We start from the raw sequence: 25,013 nt of genomic DNA on the forward strand, positions 1-25,013 counted from the left end.
AGCAAAGGCCTGGGGCGGGGCAAGACGGCTACATAGCCTCTTCCATTCAAATGCCTTAACCCAGCTCAAGACCCGCATCGTCCGTGCCACTGTTGAGCAGGTTCTTCTCTACGGAATAGAAGCACTCACGCTGACAGAAAAGCTGGCTAAGACACTCAAAGCCAACTACGATGCACTCCTCCGCTACGCACTCGGCATCCACCACCCGGAGCACATATCCACCAATGCTCTGCGCAAACTCACAAAAACAGTCCCATGCCGTTTGCTGGCTGCTGAACGACGCTTACGCTTAATCGGTCATCTAGTGCGGCATCAAGACGATCAACCAGCCGCCGCCATCTTCAACCACATTCCGACGGAGCCATGGCGCAGAGGTGGCTGGAATAGAACCACATGGCGCTCAACAATAGAGACCGAGCTAGCGCAATGCGGGCTATCGCTCGAAGACGCCCACGACCGCTCACGCTGGAGGCGCTTAATAAGGGCCCGAAACTGATTATCTTGATGTTCATTTGTTTCCTGTTTTCTTTTGCCCTTTTATTTAATTGAAAGCCGATATATATATATATATATATACCTTTTCAAACACACCTCACTCAGCTCTACCGGCAAATCTGATTACGTGAGCAGAGAGAAGATAAAAATTGATAACAATATATGCAATTCCCGATCATACTGACCGATGAAATCATGAATACTAGGAATTTTCCGCGCTTCGCGCGCTTAGGCGACTAAAGCTGATTCACTAAAGAAACTCCCAATGAAAATAATGAATAGCGGTAAACAGGGTATCGCCGGAGGGGGGTCTGGGGGGCGAAGCCCCGCAGACGTTCGGTCTATAACCCTATGGGGGGCCCAATACCAAAGTTTTTTAGGGGGGCTGACGAAGTGCTGTTACGGCCCTGCGTAGACGTATTTGGACATGTTCAGAGATATTAGAATATTTGGTAGATATATTTGACCACTTAAACAAGACAAATTCCAATATGCAAGCAAGAATGAAATCTCTTATCTTCAACAGATAAATTAGAGAATTGCAAGAGTGTAGTCCAGGGGTGTCAAACATCCGGCCCGCCATTTTTGAGCTACCTATAGGCATTCGCCGTTTACTTGAGTTGTAAATCGGGATTCCCAACTGTCCAGTAATCTATGGTGGCAATATCATCCCAATACCAGTATCACGGCAATACAAAAATATACCGAAAGTAGGCCGCCTCATCGAAAGTGTGATACCTTCTCCACCTTGCCAAGTAATCTTCTCTCACTTCGTAAGAATGTTAAAAGTTCCGACAATTTCTATTCCAAGTCCCAAAGCTTATGTCAGATCAATAACTTGTGTTGATAGACTACTCTACGTTCTGAATCATCTTCGATTTCAAAATCTTCATCATTTGGCCTGCTATCCCTAAGATCTTAATCTTGATCCAAATTATCGATCATATAACAGTTTCAAGTTATATTGGATAGGCTGAATGGGGCATTGGACCTATGGCTGATAGTAAATGTGATGTTTATTTTTATTAGCATATCCTGCAGTTTGCATCAAATGTGTGTGTGAAAGATCTTCGGATGATTGCATCCTATAGCCAAAAACGGGTGAAAGCATCGGCCTAGATCGATACCAGTACTTTTTTTCTTAATAATTCAATTGAGCCCTTGGCTATATAACTTATTATATGGTAAAAGTATGGATTTTCATATGGCATGTCAAAGTAATATGGCTAAATTCGTGAAAATTTGCATATTTTGGGCATATGTAGTAGAGCAGAAACTTGACGTGATAGAAGAAAAACTTTGGCATTTTTGGAATGAGCATGCCGAAATTAGCCTAAATCAAGTGCAAAATCAAAGTCAACAAATTTTTCGCTCAAAATTGTTGCCCAGTGATTATCCGAGATTTATCAACGAAAAACTCGAATAACTCCGTTTCTACTAGTTGGAATTGACCCAAATTTGTTTTGCATCGTCTTTGAAGACAGCTCAACAATTTCGTGGGGTCGACAGAAAATTTGAATTTTTTTTTCTAATTTTTTTCTAATAAATCAAAATTTTTAATTGGATCTGCGGAGTCATATACTCGTTAGAATTGAATCAAATTTGGTGTGCAGCGTTTTTTAGGGTAATCTGACAATTTAATCAGTGAATGGCTGGAATCCGGGGAAAAAAGTTATTTTTGAACAGCCCTAATGTACACCCAGTTTGCTGTTTCCTTAAAAATGGTTATTCGCAGAGGCGAAACGCCAATGTGAAACCGTTGTATACCTTCCGACTCCAAAGATCTACAGCCCGTTCAGCCAGTCCCGGTCTCCAGAGAAAATCGCATGGTGATTTCCAAATAATGCACCCAATTCCAACACCCTGTTTATAGTTAAACCTCTTGTATTCCTCAAAACGAATACGCAGAACTAGCGTCGCACCATGACTTAAACAATGGGAGCATAGAAATATGCCAACTTATTTCGTCGTTAGAGCCAGTGTTTCCGTGATTTACAAATGTATTCAATCGGTCAATTATCATATTTTGGTCAATTCCGTCGTTTGAGAATAACGGTGTTGCTAACGTAGATCCATATCATTATAATTAATTTAACGAAGATGACTATTATGTATAACTTTGACGATCTGGCATACCAGTGAAATCCGAAAATGTGGATTTGGAGGTAATAATATGGAATGATTTGACTGGTACGGCCAGCTATCGATAAAATGTTTGAATCCAGCCCGCAACCCAAGTAGAGTTTGACACCCCTGGTATAGATTCAATAATACTGAACATCAAATAAAAAAGTCACACAGCGATGTTGTTGGAGACTCGCCCATTGCTTCCGGCTCGCACATTGTCGCGTCTTGCCAATGTCGGTTGATCCCAATACCGGCTTGTCCAGTATCCGGGGCACGCCGCTGTTTTAGCGACAATTATCTCGAACGCTGACGGCGATGAGGTGATACCACAGTTGTCCTATTCAAAATTGTGAACTTAGTCTCATTAGGAGTTTTTTTTTAATATCGAATCTGAGGCGAGACAAAGAGTACGACATTTGAGAACACAAACGTCCGCGGCCCACAGTGTATCTTTTGCTAGTCGATATATCAACTACTTATCAACTTCGCATATATAGTAATTGGCACTGTCGCATTCATCGTCGTTTAGTTGCAGCTTTCCTTGATCCGCATACCAAATATGACCGCAATCCTCTCCATTCGAATCATCTGGCTGATTAGGAGACCACACTGTTGTTTCTAGATTCATCTCTCCGCCATCTGACCATCTCCAAGTTCCTTCAGTGCTACTATCATCATATCCTATCCAAGGTTTACTGATTCTACTGTGAAACGTTCCAGTGTATCCCTTTGAAATGATATTACTGGAAAAAGCAAAGATGTTATAGAAAAACGTCACAGAAAGATGTCACCAAAATACATTATCAAGAAAATGCGACTTTTAAACGTGATTTCAATCAAATACTGTCCTCAATTACGTTTTCAAGTTCAGAACTAACGTGCATCACTGATCCGGAGCAGAGCAGAGTGCTGAATCCATTAACGCAAAATCAACAAAGGCATTCACTTGTTCGAGACGTCACTGAAACAAGCTCTCTTGCGGTCTTATTCAAATGGGCATATGACCACACTCAAAATATACAATCGCAAATTGAGGTATGGGTTAGCCTACCCTATCCTAAGGAGAAGCTATAGAGATTTTCATTTCACACGCGAGTAATTTCAGCGCTTATATAAATTTCTGAATTGTAAGATTGAATAAAGAAAGATTTCCCAAATCGGCATTAGGGGTTGAGTTAGAATGGTAAGGACCTGCGGCGTGATCGATACAACTCAACAGGTAGCCTAATAAAGCTTTCAGCCTGAAATCTGATTTTGAAATACAGGTAAGCAGACGCGCTTGGACATACCAAACGCGTTTCATTGCAATGATCGGTACCTGACGACCTTTGGATCACGTAAAGCGGTAGCTGCAAGTCTTCCGCCTAGATATCCCGCACATCGGCTTCGGGCAGTTCCGTAATTAACCGCCTGACGAAAGTACTTGTAAACAACGTATTCACTCTTTTCCCAACCCAGCAGTTTAACCAAGATCAGGTTGATATAAGAATTCTGATTGTCCTGAATATAAATGGATTAGGAATTGAGCTTGATCCATCAGATTTGCTTCATACCGAGGTGAACGCCACCGACCATTTAGAGTTAAAGGCATAGGATGAATTAGCATAAATAGCACATTTATGCTAATTCATCCTGTTAGCATAAATTAGCATGAAATCTAAGTACTGAACATTGTGGTAACTGATATTGGTAGGAGAGGCAGTTTATCATTCTAGATGACAGTTTGCTTCTCCAACATGCGTATTATCCTTGTGTCAGGTAATGCGCTGTTGTGACATAGTGCCTTGCATGAAGTTCATAATAGTATTGCTGGTGTAATTCGGCGGGCTGCACTAACGTTGACGTACAAGTGAAACGATGACATTCTATGTCAGCGGTTCTCAACCAAGGGTCCGCGAATCATTTCCAGGGGGTCCGCGAGACATTTAAAACTGGAAAAGAACAGATACACAATTTGTAACTTTTTTTTTTAATTAGGGAAATCACGAGGCAGTTTAGTTTTAAAACTGCTAAATGTTCATCACTCATATCAACAGAATTGCCGTGTGAGATGACATATAGTATGCTGTGCAAACTCATTTTAATTGCCAAATTGCCTATAGCCTAAACATACGAACGTATTGCTGTTTAGAGTTTGTTGAAAATAGTTCTTCCTAATCTGTCTCAAAAACGGGGTGAAACCGCGTCACAAAAAATACATTTTCCTCTGTAATATAAGCCTACATATTAGGGTGGAGTGAAAATTGAAAATTTTTGAATTTCAAAAAAGGGTCTTGATATGTGGTGCCAAATAGCAAATAAATAAATGCTATCATAATTTTGGGTTGCTACTCTCTCTAGCGGACGTGCAATTTCACTGAACAAGCCGAAAATAGCTGATTTTGCCGTATCTTGGAAATCACTTACACTATAAAGTCAGTTTTGGGCTTAAAAGATGCAACAGCAACATGTTTCTATCTCACTTTCATAGAACTTACTCTAGAAAATGAACAGAAAAAAAAGTTACTTGCAAATTACTGATTTTATAGGTAAAATTGAGCACTGAAGCAGTGGGTAGGATGTCAAAAGTGTGTAGTGATAGATCTTATGACTGAGCAACATACCCTATCAATTAAAACTACTTTTCAAAACTTGCTCCAACAAATGAAACCCCCTCTAAATATAAATTGGGCTCGGGCATCGAATAGTGACTGCTAAAACTGTATTTAAAACGGCGTCTATCGGTAGTGCGGCCTCGCGATATCGTTGAGTTTATAACAGCGGCTGTCATGAGATTTCTTACCAACATGCTGTTGTAGGGTTTGTATCATATTTATCACAAAGCTCCTGAATGAAAACACGAAAATTGGAAATCCACATTCAAAACACAAACATCAACTCTATACTGGAAACCGATTTTTTTTGTAGCAGTATCGCATGAGTATCAGAGTTCACAAACATTGAATCATGTTTGGTATTAAAAGATTTCATCTGCTTTCAAGACTTCAGTTTTTGTCTAATGAGGCCACGTCTACGTTTAAATCTTGAAACATTGAGCAGATACTTATGTCACCACTTTTACATGCCTTTTCACTGCCTGGTTTAGACAAGGATAACTGAGCCTTAATGGTGATGATCTTAGGTTTTCCAGCTCGTGATCAGACAAGGTCTTGTTTGTGATGCAGGTGGCTGTTCAATATTTTTGAGGTTTAAGTTGACAATTTGGTGAAAAGATTAGGCCTTGATGTTGATAACTGGAATTTGGAAGAATCTGATGCTGGTGTCAATGTTGCTGTTTTTGGGTTTGGTTTCATTTATATATCCTCCTTCAAAGTCGTCAATTGGAACCAGATCCGCAATATTTAGGGGCTGGGCCAATCGTTCATTCAATATGGTTGAACCTCGCTTTCCAAATTTTGAGGTACTATGTGTGCAGAATCATCCATCAAGAAATCTGAACTGTCTTGCTAAATTCTGCATGGAGGTTTATTTTCCGTCATGGTTTGAAATAAAAATGCACAATTCCATTGATGATGGTGTAAAAATTTCCACAATATAGTTTTCCGTGTAACAAAGCTGACTGATACCTGAATTCACTCCCTTGCACCATCTTTGCTACAAAGAAATTCTTATTTTGAACACTCGGAAAATGTTTTGCTGGGAATGCTTTGGTGACGAGGAGGAAAATGTCCGAAGATTTGCATTTAACAAGATTACAACTATGCGCAGATCAACCACACCATACCAAATTCCAATTATGACTTTGAAGGAGGATATATAAATGACACCAAACCTAAAAACAGCAACATTGACACCAGCATCAGTTTCTTCCAAATTCCAGTTATCAACATCGAAGCTAAATCTGTCCACACCAAATTGTCAACTTAAACCTCGAAGATATTGAACAGCCACCTGCAATCAAGACCATGTCAGATGTCGAGGTGGAAAACCAAAGATCATCACCATTAAGGCTCAGTCATCCTTAGCACCAGGGCTGTGGAGTCGGTAAATTTTACCACCGACTCCGGCAGCGACTCCGACTCAACACATTTTCAATATACCGACTCCGACTCCTGAGTCTTTAAACGTACCGACTCCGACTCCTGGGTCTTTAAACGTACCGACTCCGACTCCGACTCCAGCATTATTACCAATTTACTTCGAAAATTATATGCCACATTGTCTGTTGAATGACTATCACACAACCGTTAAACATATGCAAACATATGATTAACGGTGGCATGCTGAATTGTTTCATTGTGGAACAGCTCGAATTATCCACTATGCAATTACCATGAAAGGAAGATTTGCTAAATATCCTTCCTTTTTCAAGTTTCTATAACATGGACTCTCTAATATACCGAAATGTATGAATCATTCAAATATTGCAGATATCCAATCCTGTATAATAAAAATGTAGATAAAAAATCCAAGTGTAGCTCTTGTGTATGATTCAGCAACTAATAAAGAGATTGAACTTACTAATTTTGTCATTGCACACTATCCTGATTACAAGCACACACACTCTTACTAGTAATAGACATTGGTCATAAATGGAATTTAGTTAAGTAGTCAAAGACTAGCCTATGTCTAGTCTACGTGTTCTTAATCAAGTATTCAAGGATTGGGACTTGCAGTCTCTCTTAATCTTTTGTTCGACCCAAACAGCTAAGCTACACTAAAAATATTTTTAATTTTGTCAAGTGGGAAGCATCGTTTGGTCATATTTACGTCATTTTTACAATTTTACAAAACCAGCCGATGCATTTGCTCTGTCACAGTATCATGGTATAATTCCAAAAATTGCATCAATTTCGACTGCATCGCGAAAACGCATATTGCGATTTTCTTCCCCTCTGCAACTGAGTTGTAATTTGCAAGTAATGTCCAATTTTATCTGTATCAGGGGTGAGCAACTTTTTCAGCTGAAGGGACACATCAGATTTACGAACCATTGCGCGGGCAACTGGAATGCTGATAACCTTTTTTAGTCGTCCGATAGGAGCGAACCGAATTAGCTAACATTGCAAACAAGACTTATATTAATACGCTCTAAAATTAATACCAATAGGTCATGCAACTGTGCAATGCGCAATCAGGCCCTGGTCGCGCGAAGCGCGAAATTTTCTTGCAATATAATGACTGAATCATATCAATAAATATGTTGCTAACATACATTGGGGTTCGCATCTGTATACCACTGAGCTCATTTGGAAAGGACAGGATTATTCGACGTTTAGACATAGCAAAATCGACGGTATCAGTGAACATGCCTCTATCATTTTGTGCAAATGTTTTGTCGACGATCTCGCTGCGAGTGCACAAGTGAAGCCGCATATTGGACGACACGTTATCTGCTAATTGCGAATATAGCTAGAGTCAATTATGTGAATAATAGGTAGCCTATCTATAATTTTCGCAAGGGGGCTCAAATACTGAATGCAAGAAATCTAGTAACAATGAATCATGCGAAGTACCGATAAAAATTTCAAGTCAAATAAATCTGCTATGAAATATTCTACTTTATGGTCATATATGAAGATCTGGGATAAATGGGGCTGGCTCCCGGATACGTCAATGCGTCAGAACTGTTGTTTTAGTCATCATCAAATTTCGCGGTCATGCTAATCAAATTTTGGTTGGCCTTGCAATTGTACCTGATGTCATAAATAATTTCGAGAATTATCTCGCAGGCCACACCTAACCTTCTCGTGTGCCAAATTTGGCCTGCGTGCCACGGGCTGGCCGCACCTGATCTGTATGGTCAATAATAACAATGATTGGTGGTACATAAAAATTCTATTGAAAATTCTTCGAAAGCAAATGTTTTCATGATAGAGAAATTGGAGTCGGAGTCGAAGTCACGGTCATTCTCACAAACTCCGACTCCGACTCCAGTCAGTATTTTCCCACCGACTCCGACTCCAGATATTATAGTTTTCACGACTCCGACTCCAGCAAGCGAAAATTACCCAGACTCCGAATCCAACTCCACCGACTCCGACTCCAGAGCCCTGCTTACCACAACTAGGCATTGAAAAGACATGTAAAAGTGGTCACTGAAGCATATGCCCAGGTTTCAGAATTTGAACGTAGAGATGGTCTTATCAGACAAAAACTGAAGTCTTGAAAGCAGATGAAATCTATCAATACTAAACATGATTTTAATGTTTGTGCACACTGATACTCATGTGATACTGCTAAAAAAAAATCTGTTTCCAGTGTAGAATTGATGTTTGTGTTTTGAATGTGGATTTCCAATTTTTGTGTTTTTATTCAGGAGTTTTGTGATAAATATGATGCAAACCCTACAACAGCACGTTGGTAAGAAATCTAATGACAGTCATTGTTATGAAGTTAACAATATCGCGAGGCCGCACCACCGATAGACGCCGTTAAAAGAGAGAGAGAGAGAATCTTTATTCGTATACATTAAATATCAACATAACACTACAAGAATGTAACAGTGAAATGCGACATGCAAGGTAGATGGGAGGCTCGATATGACATAGTCTTCAGAGCCGAGCCACCCGGGACAGGAGAAATTTTCACAGTCGATAACTAATAAATAAAAAATAAAATTAAAATAAACTAACGAACGAAAGGAAAAATCAGACACAGTATCATCGACCAATTTGAAATGCAACACAAATACAATTTAGCGGTAGTTAGAGATAAGAGAATGAAAACATTGTTTCTTAAAAGCACAAGAGTCTAAATTGCGGAGATCAGGTGGCAGCTTATTCCAAATATTGACACCAATAAAACTGATTTAATTTGGTACTAGACTGGTAGAGTGGTGTTGCACAGACAGAGACAAGTTAGAAGAAAATCTGGTATGATGTTGGTGGGTATCTGAAGGTATCTTGAACAGATTATCAAAATATAGTGGCAGTTCACCCTGATGATAGCTATGTATAAATTTCATTACCTCAAATTTGAAAATGTCTTCCACTTTCAATATTCTAACGCTACGATACATGCTATCACAATTCTTATATCTAGATTTCCGACAGAGAATTCGTATGGCTCGGTTTTGCAAGACTTGCAATTTCTGCAGATGTTTTTTCGCAGCAGGTCCCTAAACTAGGATCCCATAAATGAGATAGCAGTGAATTAAGGCGTAGTAGACTGATCTGAGAGTTTGATGAGGAATTAAATTTTTAAGGCGATAGAGAGCCCCGACACCACGCGAGATTTTAGTTTTTATATTGTTGATATGATCAGACCATCCGAGTTTATCATCAATGATAATGCCAAGATATCTAACAGTTTTATGTGTATCAAGATGTGCGTTATTAACTGTAATTCCACTGCGATTCACTTGTGTATGGAACACGAGAGTTTTGGTTTTGGAGGCATTGAGCTGAAGTTGGTTAGATGCCATCCATTTTGACACTGTTGATAGCTTAATGTTAATGTTGTCAAATGCATCAGATAAATTTTTACCAGGTATAACTAGGCTGGTGTCATCAGCAAACAGTGTGATGTCATTGTCAAATAAATGACCAATATCATTGATGTAAATTATGAACAGCAGGGGCCCGAGAACTGATCCCTGAGGTACACCAGTCTGTATGGGTAGTAATTGTGAACGCGTTGTTCCAATATGAAAAAAATTGTTTCCTATTATTTAAGTAAGATTCGAAATACATTTTTGCAAGTCCACGTATACCATAGAATTCAAGTTTATCAACTAGTTTGGAATGATTGACACAGTCGAATGCCTTTTTCAGATCTAAAAACACGCCAGTGGCAACATTTTTAGAGTCAATGAGCTCATATATCCTCGAGGTAACTTATAATGCAGCTTTAGCAGTCACTATTGGATGCTCAAGCCCTATTTATACTTGTAGGGGGTTTCATTTGTTTGAGCAAGTATTGAAAAGTAGTTCTAATTGTTGGAGTATGTTTCTCAGTCATAAGATCAATCACTACACGCTTTTGACATCCTACACACTGCTTCAGTGCTTAATTTTACCTATAAATCAGTAACTTGCTTGTAACTTTTTTCTGTTCATTCTTAAGAGTAAGTTCTATAGAAGTGAGATAGAAACATGTTGCTTCTGCATCTTTTAAGGCTAAAACTGACTTTCTAGTGTAAATGATTATCAAGATATGGCGGAATCAGCTATTTTCTGCTCGTTCGGTGAAATTGAACGACCACTAGAGGTCGTAGCAACCCAAAATTATGATAGAATTTCTTTATTTGCTATTTGGCACCACATATCAAGACCCTTTTTTGAAATTCAAAAATTTTCATTTTTCACTTCACCCTACTACATATAACCACTATTCCAGAATGTATAGAAGTTCAGCTGCTAGATCAGTGGTTCTCATTTCAAACTTTTCAAATAAATTCATGAAACGGCCCTGTTCATTTTTTTAATCACAAAGCAGCGCTTTAGATTTTATAGTGTCAATGTGAAATATATATAGCGAATTGTTTGCGACTAGTTCGGCTATGTTTGGTTGCTATTTTGAGAACGCAAGTCAAATATTGTGAATCACATTCAACCGATCCAAATTCACACTCAACCCCCGAAAACGGTGGTATTGGCCCTCATAGTGTATTTAACCTCATCTCTGGGGTACAAGCCCTTCACACCCTTCTTACCCTTACGGGTAATTTCATAACTACCATTTATACATCCTATTCACAAACGGTATTGCGCGATTTACGAACCAGCAGAAATAACTAATGGCAAACGCAAGGCTTAATAATTTATTTCTATATCGGCTTAGTAAGCAATAACCTGTGTTATAAGAATCAGTGTGCAGTTTTATTCTTGTCGCGCGAACCGCGAAGTTTTTTCTGTTTAAGGAATAAATTCAGCACCAAAATACTCTTCTTTATGCTAATTAATGATATAATGTCGGGTCATAATCGAGTTTGGTTCGAAAATAAGTTGCCTGAACTTTTTATATTTCAATCTCTTTTTCTTGATCGTGTGGATTCGGAATTCTTGCTTCACGATCCTAGAAAATTGGGCGCTTTTTCGATATACGCCCCAGATCGAAACAGTGTTTCACATGTCACCAGCACGTGTTTCCCATGAACACAGTCAAATTTTATAAACGTCAAAATAAATTGTTTTCTTGCCTGTGGAGAGACGGATATTAGGGTTGGACATGTGGGTTAGGGTCAAAGTTTGGGTCAGGGTATCCCAAGATTAGGTTTGGTGGATGTTATGGTCAGGAGAGTGGATATTAGGGTTGGGGAGGGTTGATGTGGGTTAGGGTATTCCAAGATTAGTGTTGAGAAAGGGGAATATAAGGGTTGGAGGTGGGTCGAGGTCAAATTTGGGGTTAGGGTATCCCAAGATTAGGGTTAGGGGATGTTATGGTCAGGAGAGTGTGGGATATTAGGGTTGGATATCGTGTCCCTCACCCCAAACCTAATCTTGGGATACCCTAATCCTAACCCTAATCCAGCTCTAACCCTAACCCGAATACCCCCCTTTCCCAACCCTAATATCCCGCTCTCCTCCAACCCGAATATCGCCCTTTCGCAACCCTAATATCCATCATTCCTCGAACCCCAATAACCGCCTTCTCCAACTCTGATATCCCCTCTCCTTCAACCCTAAAATCCTCCCTCTCCAGCCCTAATATCTCCCTCTCCTCCAACCATAATATCCCCCCTTCCACAACAAAGGCAAAAAGTAATTTATTTTGACGTTTATAAATTTTATTGTGTTCATGTGAAACATTTCTTATTGTCATGTGGAGCACTGTTTCGATCTGGGGCGTATATCGAAGAAGCACCGACAATTGTCTCGCAGATCCCAAAAGGACCGCAGACCCCGGTTTAAGAACCACTGCGCTATATGGAAATGACTATATAGTGTGGACATGATCACTTCATTAAAAATCTGTTTCTCCATTTGGTGCCATATATGTTGCGATCATACCCAAATGTGTCGTCGGGGCGTCAGACGGTATTATTACATTCGCCGCCACCCATCTTTGTGGATATGGATTTTCGGCACTTCTTCATGTCAAATCGAGGGCTGGAATTTTCGAGATATCACCATATATTTCAAGAAATGCAGCTGCAGAATCCGCTCAAAATAATAAAATTCTACCCAATTTTTACTTATAGTATTACGTTATTGTCACGAACGGTCATTTTGTTGCTGTTTATCATGAGCCTGCATTAGATATTTGCACAAGACAGATGACGGTTGCACGATAATTGAGCTAAACCATAGAACTAAATCTTGATGGTATCTTGCAACACGTAATCGTCGTTATGTCTTCCTCGAGACGACGTGTATAATTAGTGACAATTAACTTTCCACTGAGAATATCTTATATTGAATTTCCAACTTGGCTTGTGTTGTTGATGGAATTTATTGGCGTGTGGTGCAAAAGACCTATACGCTGTTATAAGCACCATAACATCGTTTTATCAATAAAAAAGAATAATAAAATTTTAAGGGGGTCCTCGGGGGTCCGTGAAGTTTCATAAGGGGTCCACGAAGACAAAAAGGTTGAGAACCACTGCTCTATGTCATGATTACGTGATATGCTCAAACACATGACATCTAGATTGCTAACACAATTGCTATAGCGACGCGCTCAAAATCGAATCTTATCTTCTGTTTGACCATTTAGTTTCATATTCCACGCGCAAGGGGAATTGTCAAGCGATTCTGCTTCATGCTAAAGACGATAAGGATACATTATGACGTTACATTCTAGCTCCGATATTATTTCCCGGTTGACCCTGGTTCACCATACTTCGGCACCTATTTGTACATTCTGCATTTCTATGTCGAGTATATTCTTGAGGTTCTTGTCGAATTCGATAAAGCGAATATATCGATTTTTCATCTATTTTACAGCCTTTTGCTTGAATTTGAATTACCTGACTCAATACGGCTACTGATATGTCAGCATTCAGTTCCAAAATTCGAAATCTGATGGACTCATTCATAGACTTTATGGCGAGTGCTGTTTTATCGCGTTCTGTGAAACAGATAGCATCAACTGACATAACATAACATGAATTTGATTTGGCGACAAGGTTTGGTAACCGACAACGACAAAAGTGAACGTTTTTAAGAAGGAATCACAGGTAACTATGGACCAGCGTAAATGGTAAATACCACTCTAGCTACTGCTTCTTAAACCAGTGGTTCTCAACCTTTATTTAGAAACGCCCCCATTTATGATAGTGAAAAATTTCGCGACCCCCTTAGCGTCATATCACAAAATCCAACCGGTATGCTAGCAATTCCAACAGATTGTTTGATGGCGTGGAAGGTTATGACTGTTGACGAGAGAATTCAAAAATTTCAAATTCGGTCCATATATAGAGAAACACGCTTGAATTGGAGGTAAATCGCGCAGAACGCGAATTTTTTTTTAGTTGACCGCTTCTTCGCGCCCCCTTTCAGATGCTTTCACGCCCCCCAAGGGGAGCGTGCTGCCCAGGTTGAGAACCACTGCCTTAAACAGAACGACCAACATTCCAGTCCGTAACCAATTGTGATCAGAGTATCCAATATTATATGCTTATAGCACACATCCTCTTATTCATTGATTTCAACAACAACGTGCTTGGCATCATCATAAGAAAAGGGAGTACAACTCTTTAGAATTTAGATGGGCCGATTCGGACAATATTGAATTCAAGACAAGGGAAGGCATATGAGAGGGCGGGCCATGGAACATGAATTAGTGTGTATCCCATCATTATGGGAAAGACCTGAGTTGTTGTTGTTATCTGTGGTATTCATGGTGTTTATCGACGTCTATGGTCATTGGTCATTTACACCAAGTCGATATTGTTATTTTTGATTCCGTATCTGCCGACTTGTAGAACGGCCCACTTCTAGGCTTTTTGTAAGACACCGCTTGCGCGGATGATATGGCGAGGAGGAGCCCAGATAAGCCTGCAACACTTAGGTAGGAATTCTGGAGTCGACGTCGGTTGGACTCGAACCCGCAACTCATTGGTGTTGCAGCTGTGGATTATACCACTACGCTATCTCGCCACTAAAAAAAGACATGAGTGTCACTATTGCACCAGTGTTGGGTTGGGATCAAGTCACTACCTTCGAGTCACGAGTCATCTTCAGTCATAGCACATTTTGAATCGAGTCAAGTCTAGTCACTCAATTTTAGGAAGTGACTGGTGTCGAGTCAAATCACAATTCAAGTCAAGTTGCCTTTTCGCAGTATACGAGGGTTGATTACGTCATTGCATTTTCCTAGTTGTTTGATATACAGATTGAGTGGTTATTAGTTATTTATATTCGTGAAAAACGGCATTGTATCGCCCACACATACGTAGCCTATAACTGCTAAACTTACCCAAGTAACTGTTTAGCCTCAGTCTATCATTATCAGCCAAAGTATAGAGAATAGAACAAGAAACCTCAGAAAGTAGAAACGAATGGATATGATCCATTACACTACGAAACCTAGCTACTCATCCACGAGATCGAATGCAAGCCTGCACCAATCGTTGGCGAGAATTGTAAACTTACAAACTATACTAAATTTAAATCAAACAAGCGTTTGGTTAAAGTGAGAACATATCACAATGACCAGTCTGTAGAACAGAGATAGATATTTGCTACGCAACTACTTAACGGCATATGAACATAAGCAAGATACAGTAATGTATATCGGTGCCGATTACTCGATGAATTGAAATTGACTCGTAAATTCTGCTCCTAGTCATTTTTCCAAAGTGACTCAAGTCAAGTCTAGTCATACGAAAAAGGTGAATCTGCCACAGGTACAGCTAGTGGCGAGCGTTTCGTAAACATTTTAGTAGAATTCCAAATTGTGCTTCCGTCAGAGTTTACTAAAAGCTCCAATCCAGAACGTCGTAAAATCAATCGGCGAAATAGATATTTGGAATTTTAATTCTTTGGCTTGACATTAAAAGAGGTAGCACGCTACTCACCAGTCCGGACCTCGTTTTTGATGAGCTCCGTATCGTTTCGTAATTGCAGTGTATCTGAACCAATAACTTCATTTTGATGATATTTTGAAGATATAGATGTGTGGCTATTTAGAGAACGTTATTTGATATTATGACGTTCTTCTTGCAGAATTGACGACATCGACTAGCATCATGCTGGTACGGGATAATGGTGGGGACGTTTAAATCAGTGGTCGGCAACCTGTTGGACGCAGGACCCTAGCAGCTCTTCTTCAGCCCCCCCCCCCACACAACGTGGGTCTTAGGCCCTCTATAGGCTGATATACCAAACTTCTGGGGGGTTCAGTCCCAGACCCCAATCAGGTTACTCGTATTTGCCGCGACTTATCACCTATATTCATCGTACTGTTTAGTGAGACGCGTTACTTCACCTAAACGCACGTCGCGCGGTAATGGCCGACGACGAAATGCCCATTTGTATAAATCATACGTATGTTTTTTTTATTTGGGGGAGATAACTGAGTAACCCATATATTTGACAACATAAAATCGCACAAGGCGCATTTTTTTTAATGGCATGAATTTTCACAAAAAAAAACTTTATAATTTATGCTAATTTACGAAACAATTTTAGGCGTCCGTCGAGATTGCCCCTCCCACCAGCTTTTCAATTGTATTTCCGAAATCAGGGCAACAATAGCTTTTGATCAAGATCAATATTGTTAAATTGAAGTTATCTGCGGAAATTGGCAGATTTTGGAGGCTGGTGTGCAGCAGTGAAACCATGCACGTTTGATCGTAATGCAACAGCGCTTGATGCTTTACAGTGGTTAGTTAAATCACACCTACTTGATTAGACACCATATTCATGCTCGTGTCTGAAACTTTGTCTGACAACTTTGTCTGTCGCACAGCTCAAAGTGATAAGTTTTTATTTACGTTCTATCATCAATGATACCAGCTTTATCCATTCTTTCTATAAAAAGAGACTATATACGTTCAATGGTTTGATTTTAAGGATATTGTCGCTGATTTCGCTTCGGCGACAGTCCGAAAACTCCAGTTTAGAGGCGGCTATTGATATTTTACTTACCCAATACATTCGTCAACCATTTCTTGTCTTCATTATTTTTGGACTTATAAACGCTGGCTTGTTTCTCAAGCAATAGAACTTCTGAGACGCGACATGTTATTTGAAATTATTTTTGTTGAAAAGATTGCTTGAAATGAATCTATGTCGATATTTGCTTCTATCTACTTAGGAGGGCGGCATTTTCAATGAAAGCCATTGGCGGCAGCACATGTTGCTACGCCACTGCATCTAACACGGGGATTTTACCTCGGGGGGGGGGGGGGGGGGGGGATATTTGGCGTGCTGGGCTCAGGGGGCATTATGTGGGGCTCTAAAAATGGCGGCGCATTAGATGTCGCAGTAGGAACATATGATTCCATGAAACACTGGTGAAGAACCACTGCTGTAGATCTGTATACAGTTGGAGTCACTATTCTGTGCTAACGACAGTGTTGACTTAAAATTCCGAGTGTGTTAGAGTACGGAGGATTGCTCTTCTTGGTATACACAGTAGTCGAAATGATATAAGTGTGATAAAAATTGAATGCCTGATGGGTATTCGTGGCGAACCTTCCGAAAAAAGTTAGTCAACTTTCTAAATATGCTTACTAAACACTCAAAATCCAGAACGTAGTGATATCTCTCTGAAACTTGCCGGAATAGATGTTTGGAATTTTAATTAATTACCTTGATATTATAGGCGGAAGTACTCTACTCACCAGCTCGGACCTCGTTTTTGATGAGCTCCGTATCATTTCGCAGTTGCAGTGTATCTGAACGAATCACTTCATTTTAATGAACAATATATAGATGTAGGTATGGCTATTTAGAAAATCTTGGTTGATATTAGGACATTCTTCTAGCCAAATAGTGTCATGGTAATAGGGTATGGTGGGGACGTTTAAAACAATGGTCTGCAACCTGTCGGCCGCGACCCCAAGAGGAGTCGCATTTAGCCCTTCCGGGGGTTACCATAACTCGTCATGCTCAATTTATTGTCGTTTCATTTTAATGCTGCCAAAATCCAGTTTTGTTCTAGCAACAAGCAACATGTCACTCCTCGAGTGAGCTCATTTGATGCTGCAGATGACTTTTTTTTATCGTTTTAGTAAGCCTTGATTCACAGTTTCATGTTGCATCATTAATATCAATTATTTTACTACACTTGAATCGATGAAGTAATTTGCCCGACGCAGGAAAATCCCAAGGGTTTCTGGAAATATGCATGCAACATTAACATTCCCAGGCAGCAGCAGCCCTGTTTATGTTCACATAGGAGGTTTGGCTCGTCTCTGTATCGCCTCTATAGATACTCATCGCGTTCCAACCCCATGACTGTGTGGTGTAGCGCATGGAGAATATTAAAAACGAACCATCAGAATCGATTGGAACTAGAGCATGAAATGCGGTTAATCTTATGAATAGTCAGGCAGTGCCTTTAAAACCCGTTCAACAATATCCAAGTGCAATAATTGCAAAAATAACGCAAATTGAACTTGAAACAAATTGAATATTTTGTGTTCGTGAAATCAAACTCATATGTCTATTGAAAAACTAATTAAAAACAATCATTTTAGAATACTTTTGCGTTGTCAAATTTCTTTGTAATTTGGCATGCCTTAACTATCGAATAATTTAGCGTTGCAATCGCACCCTCGAACCCCCCTCTACTACAAGACAGTCTTTTAGGTATCATACTCGCCATACCTAATGTCACCATCTTTTGGATCGGCAATCCCCTGTTAAAACACTCCCGTCACGCTAGCTCGGGATATTTTCCACACAATGTTTCGAACTATAGGTATTGTATCCAGCAACACATACCGTTTCGAAATCGATGAGGCACTGAGAGCCCCTTTCTAGATTAACGATGCTCTGAAGGTTTTTCGTTAAAATGATTATAACTAAATATAAGTGTATTTGAGTGCTACAAAATTATATCACAAGAATATTTCTTCATCGTATCATAAAAACGATGACACTGGTAAGTGTTGTTACCCACAACCTCACATGAACTTTATATAATATGGGTTGCTTTGTTTGGAATACATTAATGGTAGAGATAGAGCGCAGAGGTCAATCGAGAGGTCAATCGAGGCGACATTACCAACACAGATATTCTTGGTTTATTCTTTTTTTCTATGATCTACATCTATTACCCCTTTTTTGATTGCCGCACAGTCAGACGTGGAATCCCCGAGTATTACCGCAATAAATTGAAGATCAACTATAGTTCTTCAATTATTTTTCATATCCATAATCTTGATTTATTTAAGTTAAATTTTGCACGAGCATGAGATGTACATTACTTATACTTACTCGTTGCAGTGCTATACTCAATGTGAGCAGGCGAACATCTCCACCGGATTCTTAGTTGATTCATTAGTTACATAAAGCAATAGAATAAAACGCAGTACAATTAACTTCCCTGTATTATCCAATCGCAGAGGTGAATTCGAGATGTGTACATCGGGCTCGAACCTATACGCGATGGTTGTTATAACAATCCTGATTCGATCCCGAATATAGCACATACACTTACTTCATCGAGATTTAATCAAGTGGTTCTTGTGCGCGATTCAAACGCTAACTATTCCAATAGCGAAGTCCCAACCCGAAAAGACCGAACTGACTTCGACTTTGTAACACTTGCGCTAATCTGAAAGTCTTCGTGAAATCCCAAAACAAAAATCTACCGCAATACGCATCTAATACATTACTACATGTTGCAGGATGTGCAAAATTAACTGCGCATCAACAAATTGTTTAAATAACAAAACCATCAAAATATGATTTCCACATAAAACGAAAACATTAAAATGAGTATTCATCGCAAATCTGTTGTTCCTTTTGAGATAACAGTTCAGAAATGCGAGGCTTCACCTCATACAATCGTGATACTAATTGCTTGGTTACAAATTAGCATAAAAATATTCCAGTTAGAATTGGCATTTCAGAAAATCTGGTTGCTATTTTGAACCCTAACATCCCCTGCGTATTCCATTGCACACGGCGTACCGATACAACTGTCACAACGCGACTACTGATCGGGCGTGAATGTCAATTGGAAATGCAAGAAATGATGGCCAAGACGAGCAGATCATCAGCAGTCATATGTGTGAGTCGAGTGAGAGTCACCAAACGAACCTCTAGTGGTCCATATGACACCGGTTAAGAACCATTGCAATTAATATTGGACAATATGGACATATATCGGCATTTCAAAAAGACTTGGCTTCAATTTTACCACCCCCCCCCCCTCCACTACATACGACCTGAAACCACAGCATTCAAAATTCGGCAACTGATCGCGCCTAATTTCCTGCAACCAATACTGGGCCGGTCATCAAATATATTATGTATAAGTTTCGTGCGTCTTGACCTTCTGCGGAACCCCTGAGACCGGTTCGCAGTAAAAACCGCTGCTTTATAGGATACATTAATCTGTAATAGCTAGTTTATTACCCGCATTACTTGTGGTCCCTGAAATTATCTATCATGAGAAGCAATTCGCAATAATATAGCAATACATAATTTAAATTGGCTCCACGTCGCTTCAAGATATGAACAGGTCCCAGTCATCCGTACTCACCATCACGTGCCTCCCTTTTCACCTGCTCGACGTAACCACGCAATTGCAGCGCCTCTAAATGAAAGTGATTCATTAAACGAAAGCACAAATCAGACGGTTGTAGTCCATCCAATGGAGCTTCGAAACTTCAACTTGATTACAATATGTTTCCTTGGTACGCCAGAATTACAATGACGAAACGAAATAATATTCTAACCCAAAGTGACTGTCATAATCCTCTTTATCTATAAATGGAGAGAAGAGTGAACTGTGAGGGTTCAAATTAGTTGCATGGAAAATAGACGATACGCAAACAAAAACTATTCAATATTTATATCTCTCCTCGTTGTTAGCGCATATCGTCTTGTGGATTTTACTCATTGCTTTGCTCATTAGCAGCTGTTGTATCGCATTATCCTTCAGAAACGTATCACGGGGCGCACAAGATGTAGCAACATGTTTTCACAATAAATACCTGATACATTACTAAAGAATGATTAAACTGTGCATCAACAACGACTTAAAAAATTAAACCATTAAAACATGATTGTCTCGGAAAAAGAATTTATTTCATTGAATATTTCAGCAAAACGGTGCGACTGATATGAATTCCTAGTAAGATATCATGCGGCGAATTTCGTATGACGAAGAAAACTAGAGAAAGATATAAGATACGAGATACGAGAGAAAAATTCGATTCAATTAATATCAAAGATAGAATCGGCATTTCAAAAGGATGACGTTCCGATTTTGAATCGAATTCACCTGCCCGTGGGTCCGCACGGGGATATCTAGAACTGATTAGTTTGACATTACAGAGGATTGTACGCCACGCTCACCAGTCCGAGCCTCAATTTTCATGAGCTCCGTTTGATTTCGCCATTGCAGTGTATCTGAACGAATTACTTCATTTTAATTAACAATATATATATGTGTTAGTATATATAGAGAAGTTAGGCATCAATCGCTGCACGGATTTTCATTTTTACACGGATGTATTAAATCATTGACCACTGTTGCATCGCATTATCATTCAATGACGTATCACATCTCACGCTAGCTAGAATAACTGCATAACCATGTTATAATGAGACACAATATTGAGACTAAAGAACAACAACAAAAGCCTCCAGGGACTCTCACCATAGCTAGGGCGTCCGAATATCTACTTGATGTGGGAGCTAATGTATGGCGTAACTTTAATTACGGAAGTGCCTTCCTTCCTTCCTTCTCTTTCACGTATAATGATCCATCGTTGAGGTGAACCTGTTGCGATTTTCAGCTACTGCACTCCATACCCCAGTTTATACGTTCAAAGGTGGATGAAAGTTCATGCATGAGTGTACTCATGGTTTGACTTTCCGTGTTTCATAGATTTCATTATTGACCACATATAATGCAGTATGAAGTATCCAGAATTCAGCAATTATGAAAGAATTTGCGACAAATTTTCTACAGATGATTTATGTTACCTTCTCATAGCATTGAGAAATTATGAACACGCAATCGTCCGACCTTACCGTTATGGGCCTCCCTTTTGATCATCTCGATGAAATTACGCAGTTGCAGCGTTTCTAAATTAAAGCATATCATTGAGCACCGTGCCAAAATCCTACGTGAAATAATAGCGCTTCGACACTTCTACGTCAGCACAATACGTTTCCGTTTTTTTTTGCCACTGTTATAAATAAATTACTAAATCATATCACCGCCATACGAATTAGGTAGGCAATAACTGATCAACGAAAAAAATTGCTTATCACTTTCCATCATTGGTAAATGGGCATATTGAGTGCCACACATTTTCCAACATTGACTTTCTAGTAATTTAAAGCCTAACATTTTATCCAGAATAGATGAAGTGCGGTAAAGTTGGAATAGAAAGAAGAGATGATTGAAATAAATTTCATTGAGATGGTACATTATATTACAGAAGGGAACAGCGATATTGGAATAATAGACGGTAAAAAGAATGTGTACCTTTTGGAATTTACATTGACCGTAAGTAAATGAAGAACTACAAAAACATAACAGAAATGAGACGGAGTATAATATTTTCTTTAGCAACATTTCTTTTCATGTGCTTTTGGTGCGTGAAGATTAACAGACCATTCATGGTATTTTCTTCCATTAAAATTCTTTTTTCTTCAAGACGGTGATATTTCTCCTCCAGATCTGTGTGTTCTGAAATTAGATAGTTGCGAACGTACTTGAATTTCGATATGTGTCTAAGCCCCCCCCCCCTCGCCCTCATTACTCACGCTATAGTACCAGATTTTCACACTGACTATTTGCTCGAAAAGTAACAGAATTATTGATAATCAAAATAGCTTTTATTCTACACCAAAGGATTGGTTTTAGTAAAAAAAATAAGATGGTTAAATTATATTGCAATTGTAGTTGCCGTTCTATCGTGAACCTGGCCTACCGCGGGTGCACGTCTATACAAACATGACCAAATATAGTCTGATATCAAAATTCACATATATATTTCATTAGCTTACGATGCAATCGAAATATTCTCTGCACAAACCTCGATCCCATCTTCTCTGAGACTCAAAATGAAGCGCAGATATTGCCGCGATTCCCACAGCCACAAAACAGCAGAAAACAATCCCTATAATCTCTCTTTTCCCCGATTTCTTTTCGAATGACTCAGTCGGCATCTTACCCGAAGTTAGACCGCATTCTGAAATTTAGTAAGCTTTATTGTCGCATATGGTAATTCGAAGGCTACACGTGTTTATTGGGTTGCATCCAACATAAATAGTGCTGTAAAACACTTTTCTTTAACGTGTTTTAAACAATGTTTTAAAAATAACATTTGAAAAAATGTTTTTTTCCACAAACGCTTTATGCTTATGCCATAATTGCGTAAATACTTTCGAATAAAACATGTAGTATGAGCCCACGGACGATTTACGCCCAATTTAATCAACGTATTCGATGTGGAGTGGCTGGACACCTCGAAATTACCATAGGTTCAACAAATTAAAGCATGTAGATATATAGATCATGGTACAGAATTGGTGTCGGTGATTACCGCCGACCGTAAAAATGCTGCATAACAATGTAGTCCCGGTTATATATGTTTTGGGTTTGTTTATAACAGTGGTCTGTAGCCTTTTTCGTTGAAGGAGTCATATTTACCCTATATTTTCATTGACAATGCCAATCCACAATGACGTCAAATTTTCAAGGATTCGAGACATCATGGCTAGAAAGCATATACACATGTTTTAAACGTGTTTGTGTTAAATTGGTTTTTGTTTTCAATGCAACCCTATGTGTATATGGATTAGTATGAAAATTGAAAGCATTTTACCATTTACTGTCACTTTGGGTTGATATCCTTTTTCCTCCTCATACACGTTGTATGTCACGGTAGGCATTTTAGTCCTCCACTCGTTTGGTGATATCTATATCTAGGCTGGTAAAAAGTAATATGCAAAAGTATTGTAGCAATATAAATGCACACAACGGCCGATAACTGGTAGCGTGTAAAATTGTTGTCCTTGAAACAAGAAACTGGCGTCATCTGGCGTCAGAAATAAGAGCGCGCTATTCTCATCATTATTTTCCGTCGTGTGAGGATGGGCTATAACTCAAGTGCGCCAAGAATAAAGTATCCTTGACCGACAGGCATATTGATAAAATCGGGTACGAGATGATGTCACAATTACGGAAAAGACGGGAGGTTTCTTGCTGACGTATGTATGGACGAGGCCGCTTGGGGAGTAAATGCGTGGTCTTGTAATCACGTGGTAAGCTATTTGGTGTGTTTTAGGCAAGTAGCTCGCGTGATTTTGCTTGGCGATGACTACGATTATTCGCCCCAGTCTACTGTATGCTAACCATTGTTGAACCAGAGCAAGATCCATCATAACAAGTTATCATTACAAGAATGATGCTAACGACTATATGAAAACTTCCTGCTCTGTTGCGCCGCGTCCAACGGGACGAGGATCGAGGTATCTCCAGACCAGGCTATTCATGACACGGAAGTTATATTTTAATAAATGAAGACAACTGACAACTAATAAACCTCTTAAACATGGCACTAGCCGATATTGAGGGAAATCCCAATCTTTCTGTGATTAATTTACTGTAGTCCTTGCCTGTGTTTCATTTTTAGCAGTAAGCTACTTGTACTGGCAATATCTTCGATAAACAATATGACGTATCGTAGCATCGATGGTCGCTACATCAACAATCACAATCACTGGCGCTGAATGTGCGCAACCCTGTCTGCGGTGGCGAGATAGCGCAGTGGTATAATCCGCGGCTGCAACACCAATGGGTTGCGGGTTAGAGTCCGACCTAGGTCGACTTCAGAAGTCCTATACCTAAGTGTTGGAGGTTTATCTAGGCTCCTCCTCGCCACCTCATCCGCGTAAGTGGTGTCTTACGGAATAGCCTAGAAGTGGGCCGTGCTATAAGTCAGTTACGGAATAAAAAAGGAGAATATCGGCCTGGTGGCAATGACCACAGTAGTCAACGAAAACCATTAATACCTCAAAACAAACAAATCCTGTCTGCGACATCGCCCATATTTTCGTGGATCAAATTCTGAATGTTCTTTAACGCCATCTAGCGGATTCTAGAATGATGTATGTCACTGTGTTATTTCTATCGAATTTTGATTTCATGTTTTGCGAGGGGGGTGGTTCACATATTAAAATCAATTAATGTGACACTAAATCGCGTGCAGCGCGAGAAAAATTAGAGTAGCAGAAATCAGCGCAGAAATGATATCTTTCAAGTTGATTTACAAAAAATGACTCTTGGAATATTTCATTAATGCTATGTGTTGAGTTTTCGGTTATTTATAACCGAATATGTACTCGTTAACGTTTGTTTTGTAC

The 25,013-nt window shown here is 39.5% G+C and overlaps 1 protein-coding gene across 1 annotated transcript; it reads right to left on the reverse strand.

Moving 5' to 3' along the window:
- Positions 1–1,217: 1,217 nt before the first annotated feature.
- Positions 1,218–24,826, reverse strand: LOC145443262 (uncharacterized). Its single transcript, XM_080321254.1, has 10 exons — positions 23,474–24,826; positions 22,682–22,837; positions 22,258–22,332; positions 21,669–21,722; positions 20,988–21,041; positions 20,170–20,223; positions 17,297–17,350; positions 13,475–13,575; positions 3,941–4,122; positions 1,218–3,365 (listed from the first exon to the last, which is right to left on the reverse strand). Exons 1-10 carry the CDS (start codon positions 23,538–23,540, stop codon positions 3,095–3,097), a joined length of 1,068 nt encoding a protein of 355 aa, XP_080177380.1. The 5' UTR covers positions 23,541–24,826; the 3' UTR covers positions 1,218–3,094.
- Positions 24,827–25,013: the final 187 nt, after the last annotated feature.

Source organism: Botryllus schlosseri, chromosome 7 (assembly GCF_051294905.1).
Source record: "Botryllus schlosseri isolate E-star chromosome 7, Bs_hap1, whole genome shotgun sequence".
Classification (NCBI taxonomy): Eukaryota; Metazoa; Chordata; class Ascidiacea; order Stolidobranchia; family Styelidae; genus Botryllus; species Botryllus schlosseri.

Excerpts from the sequence above, each read along its gene's own strand:
- LOC145443262 (XM_080321254.1), bottom strand. The coding sequence starts at position 23,540 with ATGCCTACCGTGACATACAACGTGTATGAGGAGGAAAAAGGATATCAA. Across the intron at positions 20,224-20,987 it reads GAAAATTGAGGCTCGGACTG|AGGCGCTGCAATTGCGTGGT; the intron begins GTGAGCGTGGCG and ends ACTTTCATTTAG. Across the intron at positions 13,576-17,296 it reads CAAAAACGAGGTCCGAGCTG|AACGCGATAAAACAGCACTC; the intron begins GTGAGTAGAGTA and ends TCTGTTTCACAG.